Consider the following 26,020-nt stretch of genomic DNA (forward strand, 5'->3'; position numbering starts at 1 on the left):
ATATGAGTACTGTAGGTGGGCGCAAGCCTTACTTATTTTACAGTCTTGCAAAAGGCATGATGTCGATTGAATCGCCTTTTCTTATTCGGTCCATCCAAGCCCGACGCGGGGGGGTTAGGAAAGGGTTGAGAAAATTCTCCTGACATGGCACAAAGTTGCAATAATTCTTTTCCTCCTCTGGAATAAGGATAGTGTTCCCAATTCTGGCTTCTCAAGTCCGTATTCCCGTCTTATTTATTTACACATAGGCTTCTTGGCCGAAAGGCAAAGTTCAGCTTGAGAGGCCAAGTCTCTTCCAAGTGGAGTCCTCGAAGCGTCTAGTGTGCTTTCCTTGCCTGCATTAAGCTAGGACTGCAGGCTTGGGGCATTCCACTCAGCCACAAGAGACGCCACGAGAGTCGCGAAGTCCTTCTTGGCCACCTTTTCGATAGTTTCATTAGCAACCTCGACCGCATCGCGCCCGTCGTAGCACACGTGCTTTTCCAGATCTCTCCACCCTCGCTAGAAAATTGACTCTCGCTTTCCTGGCGCTTTTAGTCGATTTGAGGCTGGAACATCCGCATCTCGACTCAGCCCTCATCACAGATGCAGAGCGACTATATAACTGCTCAGTCTCCTTCTTCTTTCCTTTGTGCTAGTAATGATCACTGTCCCTCATTTTGTCTTTCGTCTTTCTATACCTGAACACTATGCGTACCTCAACACTCCTTCTTCCAGTACTCTCGGCGCTCCTTGCAAATGCCTGTGATACAGAGCTGCCATGTGATGGTGACTACGCTTTGAACACGACCTCTGTTCGGAAGCGATTTACCGGTCCTGTCCAAAGTGGCCCTGTGCATCTCACATCTTACAAAACATGGACGGCATCGACCAGTAGCTGCTGGAGGTATTCTCTGCACTTCAATCTCTTTCCGAACGGTGCTGATAATGCTGTCAGTGATCTTACCGATGGTCTTCGTGCCCTTGATAGCGCCGCCAGCGGAATCGATCAGGATCACTTAACTGTCGAGTCTTGTCTGGATGCATGCGAGGCGGCTGGCTATAGTCTTGCTGGTGTCGAATACAGCCGCGAGTGCTGTAAGTATTCGAAGCTCTATTCCTGCTCAATGTCCGCTGATTAACATACCCAGACTGCGGTAATACTCTGATTGGAAACAACCAACCAATTTCCGATGCCACCTGCAATATGCCTTGCTCAGGTAAAATCCAGTCTCTATGGCTATAAAGCTCTCTCTGACCCAATAAAGGCAACGCAAATGAGCTATGCGGCGGCCCGGGTGCTCTCAACCTCTATATCAAGGACAACTACCCCTTCACCACCGGCCCAGCTTTTGCCCTCGCAAGCTACAAAGGCTACGCAAAGACCCAATGCTGGGAGTGAGTCCACCGCTAAACCCCTCCCCCAACCCTCCGAACTAAGCCAACCTAGGGACCCAGATATCTCAAATCGCATCCTCCCCACCACCCCCTCCACCCCTCTTAACGGCAACGCCATGACCGTGGAAAAATGTATCGACGCCTGCACTGCTGACGGCTACTCCTCTGCTGGCCTCGAATACGCCCGCGAATGCTACTGCGGCAACGTCGCCTACCCCATCGGCCAGAGCACCGACATCTCCGACTGCGACATGGCCTGCTTGGGCGACGCATCCGAGAACTGCGGCGGCCGCAACCGCATGATCGTGTACAACAAGCCCGACACCCCCGTCACCGTCACCAAGCACGGCATCATCCAAGTCTCCAACAGCGCCACCGGCGCATCGCTGGGCTACCTGAGCAAGAACGCGCTGAACGCCGCGCAGTACGCCTACACCCCTCTCGAAGGCAACGCCCTGACGATCCAACTCGACGTCCCCACCACCGGCACCACCGCCGCGGGCCTCCGCATCACGGCCCTGAACGGCAACACTGGCTTCCCCCTGCTCGGCCTCGTCCAGGGCCGCGACTCCACCTCCGCCTCGCTGGCCGCCGGCTCCTACAACTACGTCTACGTCGCCGGCGTCAACGGCGCGCCGGCGGGCAGTGTGCCGCAGTCCGGCGCCAACTCGTACTCCGCGGTGACGGGCCTCGCGCGCTCGTCCGAGTCGGATGTGTGGACGCTGACGCTGGCGACGGGCGCGCTGGTGCCGCAGTGGGTCAACCCGGATGGGTCGAGCCCCGATTTTGCGCTGTTTGGGCAGAGCACGGCGGTGTATGGCGGCGGGGACGAGGCGCAGTTTCTGGCGAAGTATCCGGCGCCGGTTACGCCGCTGAGCTTGACGTTTGTGGAGACGACATGAGGGAAGGGGAGGGGGAGGGAGAGGGGTGGAGTGGGTTTGGTGGTGCTGTAAAATGGAATCGGTGATAGGGTGATTTGAAAATACTTACAAAGAGTTAGGCGATAACTATGGGTGTGAGATGTGTGTCAAAAGACTAGTGTCTGATTTAGAGCCTCATGAACTTGACATTATAGGAAACTGTGAAGCGATACGTGCAGAGGTGTCTTGGTCCTGTGCACACCTTTTCCGCGCCGTCTGAGGTGGCCTAGAGAGCTTACGCACGGTTCAAAAGCACAATATCCAGATTCGTAGACGCGTCACAAGGTACCTCGGACAGTGGTAGAAGAGTATACATACATCAATCGTAGGAGAAGATGAACGAAAGAAGTGTGAAATCAAACGTGTAACTAAAGCTAGTTACCGTAACACTTTAAACAGTGAAATTTGGCCGTGACGGACTAGCATTTCCACTCTGTGTACAGCTCTTCACCACTATCTGAGGTGGCCTAGCGAGTTTACCAGGCGTTCAAAATGCCATCCTGGAAGCGTATTTAGATTCTTGATAATGAGTTGGGGTACCACATTCAGTGGAAAAAGAGTTGTACACAAGTTCACGAGTCACTGAATCTAGAAATGAAGCCAATATAATACTCGAATTGTGTGTAATTCAAAAATACCTATTGCTACCAGGGACCAGGTCCCCTCGCCCTATTAAGTGGCATGCCACTAAAGACGAAAATTACTCGCAATCTAGCTACTGTTATACTACAGACAGAACTTTTTCTCGCTATGCAATTTAACAGGGGGTATAAGACATGGCATGAGAAGAAAGAAGACCGGAAGGGCCAAGTCAAAGTACAAGAAGGGGGTGCATGCTGCTGTGTCTCAATGGGGCGATGTTGGGGGGCTAATGCCTGCGAAGAGGAAATAGGAGAGCTCTTTGACTCTAGGCGGCGTAGAACCAGACTGATCGGACTCGTCAGATGGTGGGGTGGGCATACCGTCTAAAATGAAATCCATATTGCCCGTATCATGCTGACGCAATGGGCTCGGCTTGGTTGGTGTGTAATTCTGCTGGAGGGAGGAATACTTGCGCTTGGTCGGTTGGGTGGAAGGTGTTGGTGCTGCTTGATGTCGAGGAGTAGTAGACAGTGCAGGGAGCTCTGCATGAGCAGGGATCGGGGCTGGGGGAGGAGACTGCGTCCATGATGGCTGTGAAGAGCGGACCGGAGGAGCGATCGCAGAAAGTGGAGGTGAAGAAGGCGGAGTCGTGGATTCTGGAGCAGATGCAGCTGGGGGGAGGGAAGCTGAAGCAGATGGAGCTGAAGCAAATAGAGCCGGAGCAGATGGAGATGGAGCAGATGGAGTCGAGGCAGATGGAACCAACGCTGGTGAGGCTGAAACAGATGACGCTACGGTAGCAGAGGCGAAAATATTACCAGCCTTTGGAGCGGGAACATTTGGAGTGGGAGCATTTGGAGTGGAAGCATTTGAAGTAGTCGAGGTAAAAGCGGAGGGCTGGGGAGTGGCCGAGGTGAAAGCAGAGGGTCGTGGAGTGGACGAGGTGGAAGCGAAGGGTCGTGGAGTGGAAGGGCCGCGTCTGCTCGGTGTCTCTATCACGGTGTCTTCGTCAGAGAATAATGTGTCGTCGTCGAAAAGGCCGTATCTTCCATCAAAATCATCTGGCGCCTTGGCCACAGACGTCGCAGCCCTGTCCTGATCAAAGACATTGCCACCCTGGTATTCAGCCTCAACGTTGTCGAAGATAGGTGATGGTATGACCGCTGAACGTGGTCGAAGATCGTTGATCGAGACTGAAGCGCCAAGCGAGTTCGCGAAGGCAGGCCGGGGAGTAAACACGTTGAGAGGTGTAGATGTCATGTGATTCATCTTGCGTCGCTTGATTGGACGCTCGTGGGGTAGCCTGGCCAACTGCTCCATCTTCCAGACGTAAATAAACTCCTTGGGAAGCCCGTCATCGGTCACGGTGGTATCGTCATCGGAGTCGTCGATGAAACCGCCATAAAGGCTGAAGGTACCGCATCCTTCCTTCCACGGAGGGTTGGCGGGTATCGACTCCATGTCGTCCAGGTCGGGGAAGTCATAACGGTTGGTGGTGTTGGTCAGGAAAGCGAACAGATGCTCGAGTTTCAGCACGCTGAGCGTGTTATCCAGCCAAGCAAGGGCCAGCTCGTGATCTGCCTCGGGCACTTTTCTCAGGATATCATTTTTGAAGGAGATCCTCAGGAGTGTTTTGAGCATCTTGCGATCCTTTTGCTCGTAGGCCAGTTTCGCCTTTTCCTCTGTTGACATTCTCCGCGCCGGTGGGAGGGCGCTCGCGGGGTGGGGGGGCGTCTTGGCCTTACGGGCGCTGCGTAGCGGTGCGGGTGCCGTCATGGGTGGTGGTGGAGGTGTTGATGCGGCATGCGCCGCAATGGGCGTCGCCGGCGCTGGTGTCCTGAGCGCTGGGAAGGGCAGGCTGGCGGTGACTCGGCGCACTGTTCCTGTGATCAGGGCGCTCACAGAGAAGCCCCAGTTCGGCGTCGTTGGGGGGTGTGGCGGCGACGGGGGAGGAGCAGGCTCCTCGGCGACGATGGTCTCCTCATCCGGCGCAGCAGCTGGGCGGACATTAGTGATGTGCGGGGTTGCTACGAAGTGAATTCGTCGTCGAGAATAGCATTGCTCACCCGGCTCTGGCCCTGGCTCTGGCTCCGGCTGCTCAATCACTACCGCAGGAGCGGCCTTCGCGGTCTTGCGCTTGCGCGTCACCTTGGGCGTCGGGCCTGGCGGTCCCAGGGGCTTCTTCGCAATGCGCGTCGACCTCCGAGTCGGCACTGGAGCGGGCTCCGAGCTGTTCTTTGAGCGTTTAGGAGCCATTCCAGCGCTATCTGTGGTGGTTGCGTGCCAGGTGAGTTAGCGATGTTGTGAGGACGTATTGTTGACAACGACGGAAGGTGCGCCGGGGAGTTGTGCACAAAATACCTTGAGCCTCGCATGCCTGGGCGGTGAGGCGCTTTGGTCGCCCGATGGCTGAGCTCCTGTGGCTGTCGTGGCTAGTGAGCGTCCGCACGCCACCCGCCGTAGCCTCAATGGGACAAATATATTCAACAGTTGAAGGTGGTGGTTGCAGTTCGTGGGAAAATGCGACATCATGTTTGGCAACTTAGGCGAAAGTCGTGCCCTTTATATATACGTGCGGGCTGATCTTCGATCATTGTGAAACAACCCGGCGGGGCCCGAGTAGACTTTGTGGACGATTTTAACGGTCCTCTGGCAGTGAATCCACGCAAAGAGGTGCCAGATAGTAGTGAAAGACGCACATCAAGGCTACAAGGGTATCAAAGCCTAAACCCGCCCACCGTTTGAGTTAGATTGCGTGTTCATTCACTTTTCCAACGTATATCCGGCTTTGATATACCCCGAATCGTGCAATTAAAATCCTTCACGGATGCAAAGATTCTAAGCTCGTGTCGTGTATAGAATATCCAGGATTCTCGGTTTGTATTTTAGCCTCCAAGAAAGCAATCTACAAGTATCAAAGAGGTGTCAAGGGCACACTGACAAAATATGCATGAGCTTGAGATACCCCCGAATCCTAAAGTCAGGGTCTTCCATGGATGTGAAGATTCCCAATCCGTGTATGGGACATCCAAGACAGCAATCTACAAGCCCTCACCAAGGGCATCTACATGCAAAACATGCAACATTTACAGTCACGGCACGGCGGGACACATGTGCCCCTTTACGCTGCCAAAAAGGCAGACCCTGGCATCACATCGTGTCAGGTCGGGTGCGACGATGCAACAAGTAGGAGGCGCTTCTGAGACTGAATGAATCTACGCTCCGCCCGCAACCGAGCTGAGCATCAATCGTCCGAGCAGCCAGCCTTTGAAAACCGCCTGAGTAATATTTCTTACACAGTGCCCGTGTCGCGAAACTTACCGAACCCTTTGAGTTTCTGATTCTCGTGCTCGGTGCACACCAACCGAACGCCTTGGGGATGAGTAAGTTGGTACAAAAGTCAAGGAAACGACAGCCATGATTACTCTCTAATTCCGAACCACAGAATTTTCCGGGGATGCTCTAGTTGTAGTCGAACAACACGCTGATGCTCTCGCCGTGGTGCACCCGGCGGATAGCCTAAGGGGAGTTAGGGGAAACGGGGGTTTGAGAACAAGGGATGATGCTAACCTCAGCAAAAACGTTTCCAACCTCCAGGACCTCAAGCTTGGGACACCTCCTTTGGTGTTCCGCCTGGTCCACGCTGTTGGTCACGACGACCTTGTCCAGCGCGCTTGCGTTGATCCGATCAATGGCATCGCCGCTGAGGATACCGTGAGTGACGAGGGCGTACACAGTGGTCGCGCCCTCTTTTTTCAAGAGCTTCGCCGCTCGAGTAATGGTGTTGGACGTGTCGGCCAAATCGTCGATAAGAACAGCAGTGCGGTTTGCAACGTCGCCGACTAGCATCATGGTGGCATTTTGGCGTTCGCTGATTTGTGTCGGGCGGCGCTCCTTGGTGTTGGGTTAGCTGCAGCCGTCGGGCACGAGAAAAAGAGATGCTACAAACCTTGTGAATCAGCGCAAAAGGCATTCCAAGAGCGTCCGCAATCGCCGTTGCTCTCTTCGCTCCTCCGGCGTCCGGACTCACAATGACAGCCTGCTGGTAATTGGGTATGCTGTATTGTACATACTTCCTGAGCATATGGCGGCCATACAGATTGTCGACGGGGATGTCGAAGAAGCCTTGATACTGGGGGTCGTGCAAGTCCATGGTAATGACATGGTCCGTACCCGCGCAAGTAAGCAGGTCTGCGACCAGCGTACCGGCCTGTGCCACCCACTGCTTGTATCCTGGCTGCGGTTCGAATTGAGGGGGCTTGGTGGCCTGCCTGGTCACGGAGTTGGTCCCGTTGACACCATTGGCGTGGTTAGACCCCTTCTCAGACTTCTCATTGTAGTCCGATTTGTCGGACCTGGACGAGTCCAACGTGTCACTGCGGCCAGGCTTGACTGGGCTGTTGGGATGGGGGCGATCCTCCATCCTGAGACGGCCGAGTTTATTGTGCAGGGCGTCAGTGCCCGTGTTGAGACCAACACTTTCCTGCTGCCCCGGGTAAGGGGTCTGCGGGCGGCTATCAAAAGTGTAATTGCCGGCCCGCGCGTTGGAATTTGAGGCCTTTACGAGTGGGGCGCCGGTCTTATTGTAGGGTATGTCGCTTTGCCTCGAGTACGGGAAGAGCGGCAGCACAGCTGTGATGCGCTTTGCAGAGGCAGTCCGGCAGGCGGAGATGGTGATGAGCAGCTCCATTAGGTGGTCGTTGACCTTGCCGCCGCCCGACTGGATGATGAAGACATCCTTTCCGCGCACCGAGTCCATGATCTCGACGCGGGTCTCGCCCACGGCAAACTTTGCGAGCAAGATTTTGGCCTGCGGGATGCCGAGGTGGCCACAGATGGTTTCGGTGAGGTGGGGATGGGAGCTGCCCCCAATGACGACGATGTTGCGAACCATGGTGACGAGAGTGCCACGGCTGGTGAGCGGTGAGTGGAGAGGAGGAAGTAGAGCACGAGTGAAGATGTATGGCGTGCTTGGGGGGTCGAGATTGCTTCTCGTCGTGGGGAGACAAAGCGAGGCTGGGGGTTGCGGCGCCGGTGGGGATTGGCAGCTACTGGAGAGCAGTAGACAGGCTGCACTGTGGCAGGCAGTCTGAGGGGGAGACTGGGCTGGAGGTCCGGGTCATGGTGTTGAGTGAAGTGAAAGGCGAGTTGAGACCAGAGTGGGAGAGCTTGGATACTTGTTCGGTGCCGAGTTAAAAGGGCCGATTTAGGGCACCATGCACACCACGCCAAAACGGATACAGCCCACCCAAATCTTCATTGAATTGTACTCTGAAAGTCAATAACGCGAGGTAAGCCAAGAGGCTTTGCTTCTGTCTACTTTTCTCGGAGACTTCATCTTAAATTTGGGCGGTTGTGTTTGTTTGAGTATGGTGTATACGGTGCCTTAACTCGGCCTTTTAATCGGCACCTACGGTTGACTGCACGGCGGTGAAATTTTTTATACGCGCGGCTGGAGCAGCCATTTCCAAGGTTACAAGACGCACAACACAGGCACCTGCAGCGAGGTGCATGCGACGGCTAAGACCTCTCCGCATTCTGGCGTTCCCTAGACGGGGCTCCCAGACGGGGCTCCCTGGGGGGCCTTCTGCGGCGCCAGAACGATTGGGAGTCGCATTGATATGCGTTTCTATTAGAGCTGCCCCGCGTCCGCCAGCCCCGCCTTTCATTATCCATCAGCCTCGTCCATATCCATCTGCAGCCTCGCCGCATGGCCGTCCGCTTGCAGCTCTTCGTAGCCCTCTCGTCGCCACATCGTCAATCCCTGGACCGATACCGGCCTGCGGTCACCGAATCCGCTGTGCAAGGTGCCGACATTAGTGCGTGCGGACGGCACCGCCCTCTACGACTCCCGTGTCATCGCCGAGTATCTCGAGACCCTCTCCGCCCGCCGCTGGCCGCACGTGAGCCCGGGAGCAGCGATGACGGAATCTTCGTCTCTGCTGCCAGGCGTCTCTATGCCGCTGAGCGGGATCCGAGGGGTCTCGATGCGTTGCAGGCCCAGCGGGAGCGGTTGAGCGCTGCTGTGTCCGCCACCATGGACGTCCTCGAGAACGAGACGCTCAGCGTTGAGCAGTGGCAGCTAGGAGACATGTGTGCTGCCATCCTGCCAGGCTATTGCGAGTTCCGCTTCCCTGACCGCGATTGGAGAGAGGGTAGGCCCAACCTTCCCAAATTCGTCAAGAGGACGGAGAGCCTAGCAGTATTCCGGGAAAACCCTCATCAAGGATAGCTACCACGCGTGTATGTACCTCACAACGAATACAAGTCGTACTATTCGCGACTCAATGTCACTGCTAGACTTCGTTAAATAATGCAGCATCCACGTTCTGCTCACCTAAGAACTACGATCAGTCTTAGACCATACGAAATCGTATCGTACATAATCAAGGGTCCCAGCATTACTTCGTAGGCAAATTCCAACTCATTAACCACTCATTGATTCTCATGCCCGATGCACACTTTCCTCGTCACCATTAGACCGCGTTTCAAATGCCCTCTCCACCAGGATTCCCTTCGACGGCACCGTGTTCAGAGCCTCCCACGTCTTCAATGGTAGATGCTCTATACTCGTTCTTTGCACTATAGTATCCCTATGACTCGAACATTAGCTTGAGCACCTTGATACAGTTTTCGAGACCTTGTTCTTACATCCCATACGAAGACGTCGATGAGTACATCCCTTCGTGAGACGAAGGAATCTTCCTACTGCTATCATCGCTGATGATGTATCCAGACCGATTTCGTCCACTACTGCCAGACTCGGATCCTTGGACGCTCGGGATGAGCGGGCGCAGCATTGGTAAGCATGCGCCGATGATCTGAAGTGCGGCTTGGATCATTGGCCAGTAAACTATAGGAGTGAGGAAGTAGGATACGTCGGGCTCGAGCTCGAGTTCTGTACGGTGAATAAGTTCCTAAGAGTAAGCGCTTAGTTTGATGACTTACGGTGGCCGACGAAGTTGAAGATGATCATCTTGGCGCAGCTTGCTGCTACAGCCCTACGATACGTCAGCGTCCTGTTAAAAGGAGCTTTGGGGCGGCTTACATGATTCCTAGCAGGAAGATGCAGCACACTGCTATCTTCTGCTTCACTGGTAGATGCAGCTTCCATACTATCACATGCGACGTCAGTTCAGAGCGTCCAGACGAGAGATACCGGAGCCATACTTAGAGGAAGAGGCACTATCAGAATCAGAGCATCAAGGACTAGATCCGAATAGACTTGCGACAAGTACATCGGGACGGCATCGATACAGTGTTTGCGGTCGAGGTTTATGCCCGGCGCATTGATAAAGGAATGCGAAATCGGGACACACTCGAGCAGGTTCGCAAAGAAGTAACCAATCATCCATATCGAAACAAGGGCGATGAGTGCCCAGTTGATGATGTTGAAGGTGCGGCCTCGAAATATTCTGTTGTAGAATAGCAAGACGGAGATCTTTGTGGGGCCGATAGCAAAAATTTGACTGAGCTGCCCTGCCCAGAGCATCTAGCGCGGATGAGTATAAAATCATACATACACCGACAACACATACCTTCAAGAACCAGATATACCTTGGATCATCGAAAACAGGACGACCATGATCATCGAACTTCATATGCTGGCCCTGATTCCCCAAAGCCGTACCTAAGACAAGTCAGCGCCGTCGAAACCATTGTACGAGACGCCAAAAAGGAATGAATGCTTACCTATAACCATGAACACGCCTGTAAGGTAAGTGAAGAACTAACACCCCCCGTAAGCAGCCATCTACATCAAGGCGTCTTACTCGACTCGACTCACCAGCGCCACCACGATCAGCCAATCGTCCCACAGCAGGGCGTTCTTCTTCAGCCTCCGAGCATAGAATCGCAGCGCCGTGAAGAGTGTCGGCAGCAGTGACAGCACAGCCGCGAGCGCATACTGCTGGCCAGGGGACTGAGCCGGCGTCGAGAAACCCATCAGCACAATGCAATCAGCAGCAGGTGCTTTTTTGTGTTGGAGGAAATTTTGTGTGCTGGGGAAATTTTGTGTGTTGGAGGAAAGAGTGAATGGGAGGGGGAAACGGCTCAACACGGCACTGGAGTATCGGCAGGTCGCAAACGCGTTTGTCGATCGCCAGCTCAGGGCGCGCCGGCAGGCTCCCTCATATGACGAAAGGAACAAAGTGATAAGGGAGATACAGGGCACACGGTCTGGCGTGGCACAGACGAGCGCCCACCATCCTCGTGACTGGCGCGCACCTGGTGATGGAGAGACAGGTCTCTTGGAGAGTGGGACAGGCGTTGGGAAAGGGCACCTCTAGTAACATGTGCGACGGAGGTAGCTGACGACCAATGGTATTACGATCGCGCTGGCATGGTGCTGCTGCATTGCAAGCTGCCCGCATCGGCTGCGCGCATTGAAGCCGCACAGGGCGGCTATATGGGGGCCACTCAGGAGCCTGGTTCAGGAATACGACGGAGATGCTTGCTGGCTCGATGTCCGCGGTATTCGGTAGCCAACGGGCGACAGGAGATGTATGCTGGCAGCGGTGTGCAGGAAAGGGAGGCAGCGGGGTTGATGTTGTGCAACATAGGACGTCCGCTTTAGGTTTGGTCATCTGGTTTAATCTATGCATTCCAAGGGTACCGGCATGCAAGGACGGGTCGCACGACGACGGTTACGGTGCGACGACGCTGCAAGAGACGACGTGCCTGGTCCATGGCCGTAGGCGACTACAAGGGTGTTGGCTGTCGAGTACTCTAATCGATGATGAACGTGAGATCCCTCGCGTAGCCAGTAACACCGCTGCTACTGGATTATTGGTTGAGAGAGCTTCCAAAGGTTGTTTGCTGTGTACTGGTAAACGGGCTGTTACCCGGTCTGTGATGCTTCGTCCTCCACCCTCGAGTTGCAAGATGCGAATTCCATTTACTGGACCGATTTCCTCGAATTACGAGTCCTTGTCTGACCGCGAACTCCATCCTGAACCCAGGTCGAACCCTCGAAATGCGACTCTTATCATAGTTCTTATAGCCACAGCGGCTTTCGCGTCGGCATTGGGGTTCTATGCTGGAAAAAGCTCGATCAAAGCCACAGACGAAGGATTGCTATGTGCGAAATTCCAACACTGCGAGACAAGATAAGAATAATTGACCCTGATCAGTACCACCGGGAAACGTCCACCAAATCTGGCATTACAATGAAACATTCTCCCAAAAACCTACTCCGCAATCGGAAGCAGCGTGGAATTCTTTAGCCCCAGGTAAGATCCTTAGCCGGTGTTGAGTGATAGAAATTAATGGAAAGCTCCACAGTCGGACGTGGATTCGTCTACCACCCCTTTGTATCTCCTGTCGTTTCAGGAATCGCCGTCTTCCACCAGCTGCACTGCGTAGTACGTTTCTCTACCCGCATCTATAATCTACCCTAACAGTACCAGCACGGCCTCCGGCTCGCATACTACATCACTACCCATCGGCTGCAACTCTTGAACGGATCCCACACGAACGACACATACCTTGACAGCATCGCCGCGCGTACCAACATCGAGCATATCCGCCATTGCTTCGACTACCTCCGCCAATCGATCATGTGCACCGCGGATACGAACCTCGAGACGGTGAATCAGGAGCATCACACCGTGAATGGGTGGGGATCGGAGCGGCAGTGTCGAGACTACGGCGAGGTTATGCGGTGGGCGGAGCGGTGGCGGAACGATTCGTCTAGTGGAATTCTCTAAATAGACAAAGATGCTAGTGATGGTGGTAGTAGTAGTAATGCGTAACTGCATATGATCATCTCCTGCTAGCGGGAACGATAATGGACCAGTCCGACATGTCTACCATTTTGCCCCTTGCCCAAGTATCTAGAAGTTCCCAGTTGACGCATTCGTGGTCACTATAGACGGTTGAAAAGGGTTTGTTGTCGGCCCATCGGAAAGTACTAGGATGTATGAGCGTAGGACTACAGCCATTGGCTGGCGATGTACCTTAGAGTTGTGTCGCCCCTGCACATTGCGGCCTCTCGCCAGTATTCCAAGCAGTGATCTGAAAGAAAGTTGAGACATAAATATACGGTCCGAGACTTGAGTATCCGCCCTACGCACCGATGTGAGGTCCTTCTCGGAGTCGTTCATCTTCCGTCATGTTTGGATAGTAATGATCAAGGTAGAGATGCCGTCGAATACGTTTCTATGAATGTGTCAGCCAGTACCTACTCGTACACAAGCTCTTGAGGAGACAAACGATGCAGTGAAGTTCATGATATACTGCCGTCTCAGCGATATAACCAGAGCCATCTCTGAGCGCGATGGAAGTTTCATTGATTTTAGCAAGCTCGTCCCGGGAGATTCGAATAGTCATTGCTGCATTACACATCAGTCCACTTCCAGGATTTTGTAGATGAGTTAAGTTTACGTTCGATCAAACGACGCCAAGCGTGATCATGCTCTGGTCGTGGAGCACCGGTATAAACATTGTTCTCGATGTTTCTGATAAGTCTTTTCTTCTCGTAACGGATTACGCTCTTCGCTGGTGCTTGACGGATATTAGACTTGGTGATAATCGGATTTGTCGAGGACAAGCACTCACAGTAAACGAGTTGTGGACGGATGCATTCTGACGGCGATGCGTTCAACCAAAGACTGATGAACAAAAGATTGGAAAGACTCAAAAGAGCAAAGATAAAGATATGTTTAGGAGACCTCCGGAAGATAGGGGGCGTTAAATGGTCAAACTTTCTATCGTCAAAATCGACACTGGAGAGTGTTCGGTATTCCTCCCTATCCATACTAAAGACACTGAAGACAGAGACCAACCTCGTCGAATCTTGAGGTCATTGGGGTAGGCCCCGCTGACAGCTTAGCCTGGCTAGATATGGCACGGCCCAGCCCTTTGGATCCTACTGCTCACCGCCGACCATGCAAGTCACTCAATTTATAGGGTTGCATGGAACCGTTGCCGAGCCTTTCCGCACTCAGGGGGGCAGGATGGCACAGGATTACATCAATTTGTAGGATTGCATGGAACCGTTGCCGAGCCTTTCCGCACTCGGGGGGCCTTGCTGTGCCACCCGAACCTGCCCAATTGGAGGGTGACGATAGTGCTTCGAAGGCGCTGCGGCTTTGGGAGGGTGGTGTCGGTACATTCACTATTTCGAAGAATCGAAAAGATCAAGTTAACCTGGTGCGGCGTGGCTTCCGCGCTGGCGGTGACTGTCCGTGCCAGCTTTCCTTAGAGGCAGGCGCACCGGCGTTGCGTTGAGCACTCCTCACAACACTGGAACCCACATTTAGTTGTTGACGTGCAACAAGAACACTGAAGAAGCAGACTTAAGACCGGCATCAAGGCAACCACCATGACAGTCTACCAGGAGCCCAACGGCACCGACGCAATCGTTGTCCCGCTCTGGATCAACGGTGAACAGAAGACGAGTTCCTCGAGCTTCAAGGTGATCAGTCCTGGCTTGGGCACCGCTTGTTGGCGAGCAGCGACGGCGAGCAAAGGGGATGTGATCGAGGCCATAGACGCCGCGCAAGGCGCCTTTCCTAGCTGGAGCAAGACGAAGCCCAGCATGCGCGTTAAGATCCTGCTCCGAGCAGCCGACATCATGGAGCACAACATCGACGAGTACGCCGGCTTCATGGCCACAGAGATGGGCGCCGACATAGGGGTCGCGAAGTTCTTCGTGACGCCCTTGAGCATCTGTATGCTTCGAGACATCGCGAGCCGCATATCGAGCATCTGCGGAACGGTACCCGTGTGCCAAGACGAGGGAACCAGCTGCATCGTGTACAAGGAGCCGTATGGCGTGACACTTGGGATTGTTCCTTGGTACGCAAACTCTTAAGACGAGAAAAGTCTCCGGATGCTGATACTGAACAGGAATGCCCCCTACGTCTTTGGAATCCGCGCCGCAGCCACCGCTATCGCCACGGGAAATACGACCATCTTAAAGGCGTCGGAACTTACGCCTCGCTGCTACTGGGCCATTGGCAAGGCCTTTTCTGAGGCAGGATTGCCTCCGGGCGTGCTCAACATTCTGACCTGCCCGCCATTTGATGCCCCAAATATCGTGAATGCTATGATTGCGCATCCCGCTGTCAAGAAGATCAACTTCACTGGAAGCGCTAGTACCGGCAGGAAGGTAGCCCGAGCGTGTGGCGAGAATCTGAAGCCATGTCTTATGGAGCTGGGAGGGAAGAACAGTGCTATTATACTCCCAGATGCCAATCTTAACAAGGCAGTGACTGAGTGCATCGCTGGCTCGTTCCTCAATGTAAGTGTCCTTTACCCATAACTCCCTCGTATTTCCAGGGACTGCATGTGCAGTGCTACGTTTTTCCCCCTGGCTTCTGTGCTCACCTCTCTTAGGCTGGGCAGATATGCATGGGAACCGACCGTATCATCCTCCACGCCGAGATTGCCCAACCTTTCCTCGCAGGCTTAAAAGCCGCGCTGACAGCGATGAGCAAACAGCCTGCTCCACTCCCACGGGTGGTTAGTTCGGCCTCCAAGGATCGTCTCCAATCCCTTGTATCCAGCGCCCTGGCGGCCGGAGCAGAGATGGTGTTCCGCGGGGATACTGATGAAGTGATCGATAAAAGCGGAACCATCTTCATTCCCGCAATTCTAGGTGGCATCAAGGACGACATGGAGATCTGGACCCAGGAATCGTTCGGCCCCGTCGCAGCTTACATGGTGGTTCAGGACGAAGACGAGGCAGTGAGACTCGCCAATACCACCGAGTACGGCCTGTCGGCTGCCGTGTTCACGAAAGATCTCCGTAAAGGTCTTGCCATTGCGAAGCGACTGGAATCAGGGTGAGTGATCTTCCTTCATCGTAGTCTTGATTTCCTCGCCAGGAAACCCTGAGATTTCTCCGCGGACGTATTATTTTTGATCCAATCAGCATACTAACTGGCCCGTCTTAAAAATAGAGCGGTGCATATAAATAGCATGACTATCCACGACGAGCCTGCCCTTCCGTTTGGTGGTATCAAGAGCAGCGGATGGGGAAGGTTCAATGCGGCTAGCGGTATGGAGGAATTCCTGGTCACGAAGTCGGTCACTTGGGACGACTAGATTCCCAATCTTCCATCTGCTATAACGATGGATCTTGGCCGATAGCTTCGACGGACCAAGCGAGCAGTGAGGGAAATGGCTTTTGGAACTCTGATGTATGCAGTGTGCCTAGGTGGAAATGGCAGATAAGTCATGCACGAAGACGGCCAAGCTAGGAATAGAAATTATTTGCCATCAGTCAACGATGATGCCATACCCCGCATCCGCGCAATGGAGTATTGCCTTGCGATACGATACCTAGTATTAGGGTTTCGTTCTGTGCCGTGTTCCGTTGGTGTCCAGGCTGTTAAACCTCGGAAGCCGACCTGGGTGTGTTGTTGCAGCAAGGGATTACTCGATGTCACACTGGGTATGCAGGTCGGTCCTGCAGCGGGCCAACCTTCCTTCCCTCCCGCTGCCGCATTTTTAAGTGGGTCAGCCCAATATCTTCTCTCGTTCTGCTGACTCTCATTTTCCCGATCAGGCGCCGTCCTCCCTGAGAGTAGACCCCTAGGCGAAGTCGGTTTCAAATATCTAGAGGAATAAGCTAGCCGAGTAACGGTATGTGCCATACACGTCTGGACTGGCGCGCGGGTCACACGCCAGAGCAGCATCCCACTCCAACGAATGGCTATGTCTTAAGTTCTGGATATGTCCGTTTCCCATGGGATCGCGGTCGCAGGTCAAGGGCATACGTAGGATTCAGGTAGATGCCGCCCATCCGCTCTCCCTGCGCCTGTTAAATTAATCGAGAGCCTGCCGTACGACATGTCCACTGGGCATGCGCAGTTCCAGCGCGATCCTCCATGCCATCATGGTAAGTTTTTGATCGCTTCGACCGCCTTTCCTAAGAAGAACGCGTAAGTGGGGTGGCACAGGAAAGCCAATGGATGACGATCAGCGGGCTTCTTTGGCGGTCAAAGGGAAACGGAAATAATGGTCCCGAGATCTAGATACAACGTTGTTATGCGCGGGTGGCTCGACGCTGAGTATTTAGATGTCGGGAGCGCCGTACTGTAGATGACAAGCAACCTTCTTGAGCTCGGGTCAATACAAGAACTCGACATATCGTTCTGAAGACGTATCTTTCATTCACTGAACCGTCAAATCGATTTCATTCGCCAGTCGGTGCGAGGGACATACGAGACAAACCGAAACATTATGCGCCTCAGCTTGTACATCACTCCACTCATGGCTCTCATCAGTGGTGCCTTCGCATTTCCCATTCCAGAAGGTAAACCTTTGCACTGATTGAAGGTTGTTTCGAAATTCTGGGCTAATCATATCGAAAGGCGCTGGGACTGTTGACGCAGACGAGAATGTGGGAAACAGCTGGCACGAAAGGAACCCTGCCAACAGAGTGTCGCGCGCCAAAGCCGATCCCGATGAGGTTGTAGGCAATAGTTGGCACGAACGAAACATTGGCAACAGAGTCTCCCGCGCCGAACTCGACGCCGATGAGCAGGTGGGCAACAGTTGGCAAGAACGGAACCCTGCAAACAAAGTCGCTGTGTGGATAGACAGCAAAGATTGAATTAGCAATGGCTGATCGGAGGAGAAGGTGCAGGAGACCATACCAGGTGGTCAAGTCTCTTGTTGGTATTTGGTGGTGGTAGAGAAATTCTGGAGGGTTGAATGCATTCGTTCTGCTGTATGGATGACTATCTGCTATGTCGGTTTAGCGATAGAAGTTTACGACTTGCATTTTTCGGACCAGATTGGAGCATGTCAAACTTACCAATGAAGCGTTGCGAGCAGATCGAATCTGTCGAAACATATCGGTTAGATGAGCGATGTTTTCGAGTAAGATGTGGTGGACAATAATTCATTTCCATTTACGGATCGTCCAAAGCAACCTAACGCTATTAAACCCTCGACGCCTGCAATGCAATCTGCAAGTCAACGGAGCCAGACGTAGTACCGACCAATGATTCTTTATATGAACATGGAATAGCTTGCTCCCTTCTGAAGAGTGTTTACTGCACGTCCGGAAGGCGGACCGCTATGTCTCCGGATTGTGTGATGTACCGAACCCATGGAAGGGAAGGATATTGGAGCTGAGGAGAGGTTTATTAGCCTAGAAGTAAAAGGATGACAAGGAATGAATCTTTTACCTTGGGTTCAATGATTTTGAGGTATCGCACTTGAATCCCGCTAGTTGTGAAGTATGGAATCTCAAACTTGACGCTGATAGGCCGCTTGCCCTTCCCGCCAGCCACGCCTCCCATACTACCACCGAAGCCACCCATCATACCACCTCCTTTCTCATCGTCGCCTCGTACCGATGGCAAACCGAGCTCCGCCCGCATGAGGAATTCTTTACCACCTCCGAACTGCTTGATCTTCCAGACTATCGACGACGTCTCTGGTGCATAGTGCACTGTGCCGATGTTGGTCCTGAATCTAGGAGTGTCTGCGTCATCTGGAACCGGAATAGATATCTGCACATTGTTCGCCGTGCTCCGTCGCTTGAATTGAGCTTTTGCCTTCAAGCAAATGATTAGCGTCATGTGAACAATGCTAATACCAGGAGAACCTTACCTTGAGCATATACTCGATTCTGCTGCCTGAATGGCTTTCGACAATGCATTCTACCCAAATAAGTGGCTTAACCTGAGTGTTCAATCGGTAGCTCATCAACTCAAACTCTCCGTCTGGAGGAATGAAGCTGATAGTCCTATCGTTTTCGAATCGTGATAACCGCACACATTGGTGGAACTTGACATCCTCCATCTCCACCGCCTTGCCTCGTGTCGCTCGTCCTGTTGTCTCGAACATGACTTTGTCGTTTAGGCCGAGCCGTAGTTCAGGCATTCCCGAAAGGTAGCATTTCATCTTGATTGCGCCCAGGATCTCAGAGCGAAGTACGTTGCCATTTGCGGACACAAGGAGGTTGAGCGATTCGATGACGTCGAGGAATACTTCGTTCTTGCGGTATCGAATGCCTTCGCTACGCCAGCTGACGGCGTTTGTGACGGCGATTGGAGGTCGTGCTTGAATTTCCAGTTTGTGAGACTCTTGTGTGATATATCTGCAGACACAACGCAGTTAGATTACTGCAATCTCGTAACATTAGACCGAAGGCCAAGGGCTCATACTCCTGCAATATCTTGCTCTCGGTGGTTTGTGGGTATCCGAAATCCATCATCTCATCCAGTAACTCGTAGATCACGACGAAGTTGTCGCGTATGCTCTCTTCTTCCAGCTCCTTAAAGTACTCAGTGAATACTTCAACTATCTTGTGGAGGAATAAGAGGATCTCGGCAGCGTTCGTGTTGCGTTTCGTCAGGGCGAGAAGGTAGAGGTTATTGTGTCGGATGTAGAGGTACTTTTGGCCTGTTAGCAATGAATTATGTACAGATTTAGCCTGGCAGCGACCACCGCGCCCTAGGACCAAGGAGTGGGAATTTCGTACGTTGATGCCTTCGCTGGAGAAACATGGTGGAACGGCGGAGCTCTCTTCTTCCGCGTCGCTGAGAAGGATGGGGAACTTCTCGACTGCGGACATGGGGATGTCTCCCCTATAATTCCGCGCCAAAAGGGTCTGTAGGCCATCAGAGGTCGTCTTTGACTGAGGGGTCTGGCGCATCTTACCTTGCCCTTGAGGTCGAGAAAGAAGATTGCGGAGGCCATGGTGAGGGTGTGGAAGTCTGAGCTTGATCAGAGACGAAGGTGCGGCTACCGGGACATTGTCTGCGTTCGCAAGGGAGAAGAGTTTAGAACACAGCAGACATCGCGTTGATGATGGTGTGCTTTGGGAGAGGTGGGCTTAATCGGATCCCAGCACAAACGCGCTAGCTAGATAAGACTAGCGAACTTTTATGCTCTTATGCAGTGACATGAACTCCTCATGGCTTCAAACACTTTCCAAAGAATCCAGGTAATATGAAACCCCTTGATAAAGCACCTGGAAGGCTATTCTACGATTCAAGTAGATAGGATGCCCTATTCTATTGATTTCCGAAATTATATCAAAATTTGCTGGTGACGTTCACTATTTATACTGTTCTCAATCGTTATAACTTTCAAGGCTTGCCAACTGTTCAGCCTCTGCCAGCAAAAACACAGTGGATATACCGTTCTTAATCGCTGTAACGTTCAAAACTTTCAAACTGAGTGGAGCTTTCAAGACGAGTTCTACAGTGCTAGGTCATATAACCCAGATAGTAGGTCACAGCTTCGTCAAAAGGTAGTCTAATCTCCACTGAGTGTGCCTGCACATAGTAATTATTATTCCAATAGCCTATTGAGGTACCCCAAGCAGTTGCAAGGAGTGCCTAAATTTATGGTTTGGTGCTGTACGGTACATACATTGAAGCACACCAAACGGCAGCAGATAGTACGAGCTCACCGTTCCTCGATTCTAATTTTCCATACACACTCAACCATTCCGACAAACAACCTCCGCACTAACAAAAACACACCAACTCTCATCCCTCCCTTCCCACTCCTTCCAAGCCTCCACCATCTCCTCCAGTTCCTCCTCCTTGACTCCCGTCCCCACTGCCTTCTTATACCAATCCGACTCCTTATTCTGCAACATCCCCACCATACTCTCAACCCACATCTTCTTCTCCGGCGGCTCACTATAACACCACGAACTCGCCCCCGCCTTAATCTGCTCCCTCCTCCACCCAGCCCCCAACGCAACCTCCAACAACCTAGGCCCAAGCCCCGACACCGGCCCGCTCTTCTGCGCGCCAATAATCTCACCCGTAAGCTTCTGCCACGCAGCTATCCCCGGAAGAAGCGGATAGAACACATCCCCATTCGTCGTCGTCGCCTCCCTTGCCGCAACCAGCCCTCCATCCGCCCTCGCAGCCCCCTTCATCGTCTGCATCGCCGCCACTGCCTCTTTAATGTGGTTCAGCACCTGATGGCAATGCACCACGTCGAACGTGCCCCACTTGTCCCCGAGGACTTCCTTCAAGCTCTCCACGGCTCCTTTGATGAATGACGTGTTCGAACTAACGCCCCGCTCTGCAGCCAGCGCAACGGCTTTGTCGATGAAGAGTTGCGCGGGGTCAACGCCTGTGAAATGGGCATCTGGGAAGCGGGACGCGAGGTCAGCGGTTATGGAGCCGGGCCCGCAGCCTAGGTCCAGGAAGGTGAAGTTTGGGGGCAGGGCGGACAGGTAGGGGAGGAGGTAGGTGCAGCATGTTTGGACGTTGCGGAAGGCGTAGCGGTCGAGGGACGCTTTGTTGTAGCCGGTTGTGAAGGTGTCTTTTGGAGGAGGGAGGGTGGATGTGGATGTCATTTTGGTTTGGGTTTGGACGTGGTTGATGTTAGATTAGAGCTAGAAGAGAGCTATGTGCTCTATGTCAAATTTGCTTGAATTTGAATAGATGAATATACGCGCAGGTGAGCGGCTATGGCTTACCTACATAGTTACGAGCGCGGTCGCCGTAGCACGTGGAGATAACAACGGAGATTCGGACGGAGTTAGGTACCCTGAAAGGCGTGGTGGAGTTGTTGATCATTGCGAAATTTTGGGATGTTTTTAAGTAGTCATATAAACATATATTTAAGATAAGAAATCCACCAATATAACATCATTGCGCCGTTATGCATTCTTACATTCTCGCATTTTCACGGTAGAAGATGCTCGCTTTGGAAGACAGAGACCCATCGGACCGTCTACAATGCAACAGCAAAGCCCAACATCGCAGCACCAACCGCAGCCCCGACGCCCGCCGTCCTCATTGCTCCCGCACCTGTACTTGTCGACGTCGCCGCTGCAGCCGTCGCAGTTCCACTTCCCGTTTTCGCCGCTGCGGTGGCTGTCGCAGCAGCTACTTGAATCCCGTACTGGGTATTAACAACCGGTGATCCCGAGATAATGCTTGTCACGACGTTGGTCGCCGTTGTCTTTTCAGTGCAGCCAGACCTAAAAAAGATGTTAGCTATGGCTTTTTCATCGAATATCAGGGAGTACTAGCCAAGTTGTCCACGGAGCAGCTGTACCCCAGGGCCCTTGAGTCCAACCAGACCATGTGCTGAAAAAGCTGTTAGCAATGGCTCTTTCATTCAACCTAAGGGCTAGTAGCTAATATCTCACCTGTCAGGACAGTCGCTTTTACCCCACCACTGAGTCCATGGGCCTGATTGCCATGCGCCGCTGCTTGCCCATGGCCCCCAGGCGGTGTTCGAGGCTCCGCCGAATGGCCAGTCACCCGACTTAAAGTCGTTCCATGGTCCACTCTTTGTGCTCCAATCCGAATTCCAGGGACCGTATTTGGTAGTCCAGCTTTGCCAGTCTGAATTTGATCCCCACGGGCCGTTGGGACCGTTACTCAAGTGACCTGGGCCCCATCCATCGCCGCTCTTGGTAGGCCAGGGAGCATCAGATGTGAATGAAGTTTCGGGGGATGCGGTAATGGTGGCAGCGAGGGCGGAGGTAGCAAAGGTTGCGACGGCAGCAGCGGTGGTTTGGAACTTCATGATGAGGATGTTGATGGTTTGGTATATGGAGAGTAGAGATAGGATTGGATAGCGATAGACAGAGCTTTCAATCTGATGAGAAGGAAGTATGTAGGAAACGCTGCATTCTAAATACCTCTTGCGCGGCCCCACACACAGTTGGGCCTGCCACCCCGGCATCGTCATCAGCAGCCACAAGCCCGGAGGGGTCCCGTGAGGCTGAGTGAAGGGTCTACTGTTGCTAGAGTTTTGACCGACAGGGCGCTGACGCGTCGAGGCGTGAACGGCGCGGGGCACAGCAGAAGCCATGGCGCAGGCAGGGCGCAGATTGGCTCAAAAGACAACTCAGAAGGATCGTCAGCCCTACAGCGGCCGGGAGGGGCTTAGGAGGGCGCGGATGTGCCGGCGCTTGGCATCTGAGATGCTCGGGCTTGATTTCGGGAAATGGGGTTGCCCCGGAGGAGCACGCACCGCATGCTCGCAGGCTGCGTTCATCATTGCGCTTGGCTCCAGTCGGGAACATTAAAGACGGCATGCGAGAGCTTGTGCTGTCAGTCAGGCCCTTGCGGAACGCGTATACAAGACGTCCAAGGGTCCCTACACCCTGGATCGCAGTGGCATCGAGAGAGAGGTGTGGAGATGTTGAAGAGCCTACCTTCTTGTAGCGAAGCCATCGGGGACCCGCGTCGATCTCGGAGGATAGCTCCTCTCAAACACGAATTCCTTACCTCCATGACACCATCTTGAGGCGGATGTGAGATCACTCACAACCTCTAACTCAGTTCAGCCAAGGCCTCCATCACGATCATCCTTCAAGAGGCTTTGAAGGCGCGCACTGCAAGCCCAGCTGCCACCTCCGAATGCCCACATGCCACACCCGACCCGACGGCCCATTCACGGGAAAGGATGGAAAATATCCAATCAAGTCACTGGAAGCCTTGAAATGCTTATGCAGGGCTCCGCAAGTTTGCGGCTTACAAGTCCCATCCTTCCTTCGACTACAGCTGCGCCTCTCGTATATCTTTAGGCTGGTTGCCTGTCACTTGTCGCGTCCTTGTCCAGTCTCGTGGGTAAGACATCCATTGGCTTGATGATGAGAAAGGAATGCCAGGCATGTCAGTGAAGCCGCGTCATACGAAGGTAGGCAAGGGAAAACAGTGAAGCGTCTAGGGTACCTAGTGTTGGAGTCATACAGTGCCTTGCCATAGATATCCGCACATTTTCCTGCCACTGTCTATAGAAACCGAGTGCAGTGGATAGAATATTCCAACCTGCGTACGCCCTGATGACGCTGTCTGGGGTAGTCTCACGAATTTACTAGTGGTCCAAAACACCGAGTCTCTTTCCCATGTGGAATGTTGAAATACTATGAAGCTACTCATGCAGCGGTAAACGAGTGTACGAATTTCTATGACGAGGCAGTGCGAAGTTCTGAAAAAGGTCTCATCGATTGGAGCGATTTCGGGTCTGAACTCGTCAGCCTCTCTGAATGATGCAACACTCATAGAGTCAGCTGTGGGGACGTCCTCGAAGCGTTTCACCTCCATTACAATCAACTTTCAACTTAACGCCAAACCACAAGAACGACGCACGCGGAGCATGGAAAAGGTGGCACACTGATCCTAGAACAAGCTGTCTCGTGTGCACACCTGTCTGCCACTGCTTGGGTTGCTTCAATGTATTTTCAGGAATTTAAAGAAGATAGATGCTCTTCGCCTTGGGCTATGTGAGAACTTGTTGAAGCACTTCCTGCAGTGGTAAACAGGTGTACACACGGGCAGAGTACTTGCCTAGCGTGCGACGCAGTCCGTGTATATACCGATGCATTCCTATGGTTCTCTATGGTCCGACAGCTCTTCTGCCCTATCACTACCCGGACGGAGCAACCTATGCTCAATAATGCTGCCATGAATGCTCCTTGTCCCGACTGCATCCATATGCAGACTTCCCCCAGAACCAAAACATAACAGCCATGGTTATACCAATCCAACCGTACGCCGAATCGGACAATGCACGAACAAATAACGCTTATCCCGTATGCGCCGAGGGAGATGCCAGCGCAGCGATTGCGCAAAATTATGCGATAACAAAGGAAAAGCTCGCAGGTGTATGCTGCTGAAGCGTGTGCGATGGGCGCATGCAACGGGGGATCTCGAGTCCAAGAGGAGTAGTGGGGCTAACTCTAGCATTTCGGCGAGGGGCTGAACTCAATGCGGGGTCTGGTCGAACAACACTAGTCAGTAACGCGCTGGTAAACATCCATGAGACAGGATCTGTCCGTACCTTGTGAGATATGACCCATCTCTCCTTGTCCTCCGAGTTTCTAAAAGTGGCGGCACGAACGGCAGTGTGAATGCTCCGACGAGGTAGCAGCTCATAAGGGACGCTTTCAGCCTGAAGTGGGGGTCTCGCGGGGCTTGTTGCGAATAGCGGCGGATGTGAGGGACAATGTGTGTTGCGATGGCCATTCTTGCAGTTATTTGCCCGAGCTCGGGTGCTGTGATGCTGTATAGAGTCTCGCGAACGGTGGAGGTAGTGAGGGTGTATGTTGACTGTAGTAATAGTAATCAGTATTGCAGACTGCGCGTATGGCTATACTTGTAGCAGGGTTGGTAATAAGGGTTTAGAGAGTGCATCCTACGAACCTGAAATGCGCGGCCGACAGTGCTGTGGCTTTCTGGGGCTGTTCTGGCGCGTTCAAGGGCTGCAGGCAGGGCTGCAGGGAAGCGGGTCTCAAGGAGGGTCCGAATGCTGCTTGAAAATGCGGTTTTGCGTCTGGCAGAATGTCGATGTTATGGCGAGAAAGGCGAGCGTGGAGAGGAGGAGAGAGGCCTTTGTAGCTGTAGGCAAGAGTGTTTGTGGGGTATAGGCATGAGTCCACGGTGAAGTCTGGAATCAGGCCACAGTCGTGCGAGCATTGTCGACAGATACCCAACAAGGCTGAGTCGCGAGCCCCAGCGCGCGAATCTCCGAGAATTCTGGACGCACATTGGCTGCAGCCAGGCAGGCAAGCACGTTTCCAGCTATCTGATCCGGCTTTGGCCGTTACGCCATCGCGACATCTGACAGGGGGCCGTCAGCATCAATACCCGCGCTCTCATTGGCTGGATGCTCCGCAGTCCTCTTCCCCTTTCCCAAGCAGTATCAAGAGCTCCAGGTACATACATACAGCAAAAAAGACGACGGGTTCATTGAGACAGGCTCATTTCTTATTCTATATGTTCAAGAGCTATGTAGTATGTCTTCTATTTAATTATTCTGTTTGGGTTGAGATCTTTCCAACGAAGCACGCAATTCTAAAGCACCAAGACGACACTGGCTTGTGGTGTACGCCGGATTACATCGTGCTATCTGTCGACGACCGCTGCAGAGCGAATGCGGGATTCTATTCTCTCCAATGTTAGGGTAGACATGATTGTGCCTGTCTCGTTGGGAGATCTACCATTGGTTGTTCCAAGTGCCTTCCATGGCGATTCTTTCCCGACATTCTACTAGCACTAGGGCAAGTCTCTCGCATCAGCTATAGCCTATCTGCAGCTCCGGAAGTTAGTATCATGACCAGGCCGGGCATACACAAACGTGGACTATGCGCTGGTAATGCTGGCCATGATGAACTGGAGTACAAATAGTGATTTGCGCCGCAACAACCATGGAGTCATTATTATTGGTGTTACCGAGTTTCTGATTACAGG

General features: G+C 53.1%; 13 protein-coding genes across 13 annotated transcripts; 5 read left to right on the forward strand and 8 right to left on the reverse strand.

Annotated features, from left to right (window-relative positions):
• Positions 1–689: 689 nt before the first annotated feature.
• On the forward strand, positions 690–2,643 carry BDZ99DRAFT_566299 (WSC-domain-containing protein; the record flags this gene model as incomplete). Its single annotated transcript, XM_033727568.1, has 5 exons — positions 690–886; positions 938–1,077; positions 1,131–1,199; positions 1,248–1,377; positions 1,430–2,643. The coding sequence occupies 5 exons, from the start codon at positions 690–692 to the stop codon at positions 2,277–2,279; spliced, it is 1,386 nt and encodes a 461-aa protein (XP_033583438.1). The 3' UTR covers positions 2,280–2,643.
• Positions 2,644–2,711: 68 nt separating this feature from the next.
• BDZ99DRAFT_136835 (uncharacterized protein) lies at positions 2,712–4,974 on the reverse strand. The gene is made up of 2 exons (XM_033712652.1): positions 4,946–4,974; positions 2,712–4,876 (listed from the first exon to the last, which is right to left on the reverse strand). Exon 2 carries the CDS (start codon positions 4,653–4,655, stop codon positions 3,144–3,146), a length of 1,512 nt encoding a protein of 503 aa, XP_033583439.1. The 5' UTR covers positions 4,656–4,876; positions 4,946–4,974; the 3' UTR covers positions 2,712–3,143.
• A 1,367-nt stretch (positions 4,975–6,341) lies between these two features.
• BDZ99DRAFT_471705 (phosphoribosyl pyrophosphokinase) lies at positions 6,342–7,773 on the reverse strand (the record flags this gene model as incomplete). Its single annotated transcript, XM_033721735.1, has 3 exons — positions 6,342–6,398; positions 6,450–6,773; positions 6,829–7,773. 3 exons carry the CDS (start codon positions 7,771–7,773, stop codon positions 6,342–6,344), a joined length of 1,326 nt encoding a protein of 441 aa, XP_033583440.1.
• Positions 7,774–8,589: 816 nt separating this feature from the next.
• BDZ99DRAFT_566302 (uncharacterized protein) lies at positions 8,590–9,111 on the forward strand (the record flags this gene model as incomplete). The annotated part of the gene is made up of 1 exon (XM_033727569.1): positions 8,590–9,111. The coding sequence occupies one exon, from the start codon at positions 8,590–8,592 to the stop codon at positions 9,109–9,111; it is 522 nt and encodes a 173-aa protein (XP_033583441.1).
• Positions 9,112–9,318: 207 nt separating this feature from the next.
• On the reverse strand, positions 9,319–11,075 carry BDZ99DRAFT_136881 (uncharacterized protein). Its single transcript, XM_033712653.1, has 7 exons — positions 10,666–11,075; positions 10,572–10,608; positions 10,418–10,509; positions 10,050–10,371; positions 9,928–9,994; positions 9,828–9,880; positions 9,319–9,777 (listed from the first exon to the last, which is right to left on the reverse strand). The coding sequence occupies exons 1-7, from the start codon at positions 10,822–10,824 to the stop codon at positions 9,527–9,529; spliced, it is 981 nt and encodes a 326-aa protein (XP_033583442.1). The 5' UTR covers positions 10,825–11,075; the 3' UTR covers positions 9,319–9,526.
• A 687-nt stretch (positions 11,076–11,762) lies between these two features.
• BDZ99DRAFT_376189 (uncharacterized protein) lies at positions 11,763–12,586 on the forward strand (the record flags this gene model as incomplete). The annotated part of the gene is made up of 4 exons (XM_033715015.1): positions 11,763–11,958; positions 12,011–12,109; positions 12,162–12,241; positions 12,287–12,586. 4 exons carry the CDS (start codon positions 11,763–11,765, stop codon positions 12,584–12,586), a joined length of 675 nt encoding a protein of 224 aa, XP_033583443.1.
• On the reverse strand, positions 12,316–13,918 carry BDZ99DRAFT_136906 (uncharacterized protein). The gene is made up of 6 exons (XM_033712656.1): positions 13,437–13,918; positions 13,263–13,382; positions 13,092–13,210; positions 12,953–13,037; positions 12,836–12,893; positions 12,316–12,789 (listed from the first exon to the last, which is right to left on the reverse strand). The coding sequence occupies exons 1-6, from the start codon at positions 13,633–13,635 to the stop codon at positions 12,642–12,644; spliced, it is 729 nt and encodes a 242-aa protein (XP_033583444.1). The 5' UTR covers positions 13,636–13,918; the 3' UTR covers positions 12,316–12,641.
• A 22-nt stretch (positions 13,919–13,940) lies between these two features.
• Positions 13,941–16,011, forward strand: BDZ99DRAFT_137039 (aldehyde dehydrogenase family protein). Its single transcript, XM_033712657.1, has 4 exons — positions 13,941–14,678; positions 14,730–15,123; positions 15,219–15,667; positions 15,785–16,011. The coding sequence occupies exons 1-4, from the start codon at positions 14,203–14,205 to the stop codon at positions 15,927–15,929; spliced, it is 1,464 nt and encodes a 487-aa protein (XP_033583445.1). The 5' UTR covers positions 13,941–14,202; the 3' UTR covers positions 15,930–16,011.
• A 942-nt stretch (positions 16,012–16,953) lies between these two features.
• Positions 16,954–17,561, forward strand: BDZ99DRAFT_494303 (uncharacterized protein). The gene is made up of 3 exons (XM_033723300.1): positions 16,954–16,994; positions 17,044–17,142; positions 17,201–17,561. The coding sequence occupies exons 2-3, from the start codon at positions 17,070–17,072 to the stop codon at positions 17,440–17,442; spliced, it is 315 nt and encodes a 104-aa protein (XP_033583446.1). The 5' UTR covers positions 16,954–16,994; positions 17,044–17,069; the 3' UTR covers positions 17,443–17,561.
• A 107-nt stretch (positions 17,562–17,668) lies between these two features.
• BDZ99DRAFT_566308 (putative AP-1 adaptor complex subunit MU) lies at positions 17,669–19,638 on the reverse strand. The gene is made up of 6 exons (XM_033727570.1): positions 19,503–19,638; positions 19,324–19,452; positions 19,007–19,236; positions 18,450–18,939; positions 18,023–18,394; positions 17,669–17,965 (listed from the first exon to the last, which is right to left on the reverse strand). Exons 1-6 carry the CDS (start codon positions 19,539–19,541, stop codon positions 17,885–17,887), a joined length of 1,341 nt encoding a protein of 446 aa, XP_033583447.1. The 5' UTR covers positions 19,542–19,638; the 3' UTR covers positions 17,669–17,884.
• Positions 19,639–20,121: 483 nt separating this feature from the next.
• On the reverse strand, positions 20,122–21,281 carry BDZ99DRAFT_458349 (S-adenosyl-L-methionine-dependent methyltransferase). Its single transcript, XM_033718894.1, has one exon. The coding sequence runs from the start codon at positions 21,163–21,165 to the stop codon at positions 20,290–20,292; it is 876 nt and encodes a 291-aa protein (XP_033583448.1). The 5' UTR covers positions 21,166–21,281; the 3' UTR covers positions 20,122–20,289.
• Positions 21,282–21,353: 72 nt separating this feature from the next.
• Positions 21,354–22,662, reverse strand: BDZ99DRAFT_566310 (uncharacterized protein). Its single transcript, XM_033727571.1, has 3 exons — positions 21,967–22,662; positions 21,848–21,904; positions 21,354–21,795 (listed from the first exon to the last, which is right to left on the reverse strand). Exons 1-3 carry the CDS (start codon positions 22,635–22,637, stop codon positions 21,546–21,548), a joined length of 978 nt encoding a protein of 325 aa, XP_033583449.1. The 5' UTR covers positions 22,638–22,662; the 3' UTR covers positions 21,354–21,545.
• Positions 22,663–24,499: 1,837 nt separating this feature from the next.
• On the reverse strand, positions 24,500–24,796 carry BDZ99DRAFT_407339 (uncharacterized protein; the record flags this gene model as incomplete). The annotated part of the gene is made up of 1 exon (XM_033716476.1): positions 24,500–24,796. One exon carries the CDS (start codon positions 24,794–24,796, stop codon positions 24,566–24,568), a length of 231 nt encoding a protein of 76 aa, XP_033583450.1. The 3' UTR covers positions 24,500–24,565.
• Positions 24,797–26,020: the final 1,224 nt, after the last annotated feature.

Source organism: Mytilinidion resinicola (assembly GCF_010093595.1).
Source record: "Mytilinidion resinicola strain CBS 304.34 unplaced genomic scaffold BDZ99scaffold_2, whole genome shotgun sequence".
NCBI classification, from domain to species: domain Eukaryota; kingdom Fungi; phylum Ascomycota; class Dothideomycetes; order Mytilinidiales; family Mytilinidiaceae; genus Mytilinidion; species Mytilinidion resinicola.

Excerpts from the sequence above, each read along its gene's own strand:
- BDZ99DRAFT_136881 (XM_033712653.1), bottom strand. The coding sequence starts at position 10,824 with ATGGGTTTCTCGACGCCGGCTCAGTCCCCTGGCCAGCAGTATGCGCTC. Across the intron at positions 10,609-10,665 it reads GGCTGATCGTGGTGGCGCTG|TTCTTCACTTACCTTACAGG; the intron begins GTGAGTCGAGTC and ends GGGGGGTGTTAG. Across the intron at positions 9,995-10,049 it reads GATAGTGCCTCTTCCTCTAA|TATGGAAGCTGCATCTACCA; the intron begins GTATGGCTCCGG and ends CGCATGTGATAG.
- BDZ99DRAFT_137039 (XM_033712657.1), top strand. The coding sequence starts at position 14,203 with ATGACAGTCTACCAGGAGCCCAACGGCACCGACGCAATCGTTGTCCCG. Across the intron at positions 14,679-14,729 it reads ACACTTGGGATTGTTCCTTG|GAATGCCCCCTACGTCTTTG; the intron begins GTACGCAAACTC and ends GATACTGAACAG. Across the intron at positions 15,668-15,784 it reads GCGAAGCGACTGGAATCAGG|AGCGGTGCATATAAATAGCA; the intron begins GTGAGTGATCTT and ends TCTTAAAAATAG.
- BDZ99DRAFT_566308 (XM_033727570.1), bottom strand. The coding sequence starts at position 19,541 with ATGGCCTCCGCAATCTTCTTTCTCGACCTCAAGGGCAAG. Across the intron at positions 18,940-19,006 it reads GAGAGCAAGATATTGCAGGA|ATATATCACACAAGAGTCTC; the intron begins GTATGAGCCCTT and ends TTGTGTCTGCAG. Across the intron at positions 17,966-18,022 it reads TCAAAATCATTGAACCCAAG|CTCCAATATCCTTCCCTTCC; the intron begins GTAAAAGATTCA and ends ACCTCTCCTCAG.
- BDZ99DRAFT_136906 (XM_033712656.1), bottom strand. The coding sequence starts at position 13,635 with ATGGATAGGGAGGAATACCGAACACTCTCCAGTGTCGATTTTGACGAT. Across the intron at positions 13,383-13,436 it reads CCGTCCACAACTCGTTTACT|CACCAGCGAAGAGCGTAATC; the intron begins GTGAGTGCTTGT and ends ATATCCGTCAAG. Across the intron at positions 12,894-12,952 it reads CCGAGAAGGACCTCACATCG|ATCACTGCTTGGAATACTGG; the intron begins GTGCGTAGGGCG and ends ACTTTCTTTCAG.
- BDZ99DRAFT_458349 (XM_033718894.1), bottom strand. The coding sequence starts at position 21,165 with ATGACATCCACATCCACCCTCCCTCCTCCAAAAGACACCTTCACAACC.
- BDZ99DRAFT_494303 (XM_033723300.1), top strand. The coding sequence starts at position 17,070 with ATGCGCCTCAGCTTGTACATCACTCCACTCATGGCTCTCATCAGTGGT. Across the intron at positions 17,143-17,200 it reads CGCATTTCCCATTCCAGAAG|GCGCTGGGACTGTTGACGCA; the intron begins GTAAACCTTTGC and ends TCATATCGAAAG.
- BDZ99DRAFT_566310 (XM_033727571.1), bottom strand. The coding sequence starts at position 22,637 with ATGGCTTCTGCTGTGCCCCGCGCCGTTCACGCCTCGACGCGTCAGCGC. Across the intron at positions 21,905-21,966 it reads AAAAGCGACTGTCCTGACAG|CACATGGTCTGGTTGGACTC; the intron begins GTGAGATATTAG and ends CAGCTTTTTCAG. Across the intron at positions 21,796-21,847 it reads GCTGCTCCGTGGACAACTTG|GTCTGGCTGCACTGAAAAGA; the intron begins GCTAGTACTCCC and ends CATCTTTTTTAG.
- BDZ99DRAFT_136835 (XM_033712652.1), bottom strand. The coding sequence starts at position 4,655 with ATGACGGCACCCGCACCGCTACGCAGCGCCCGTAAGGCCAAGACGCCC.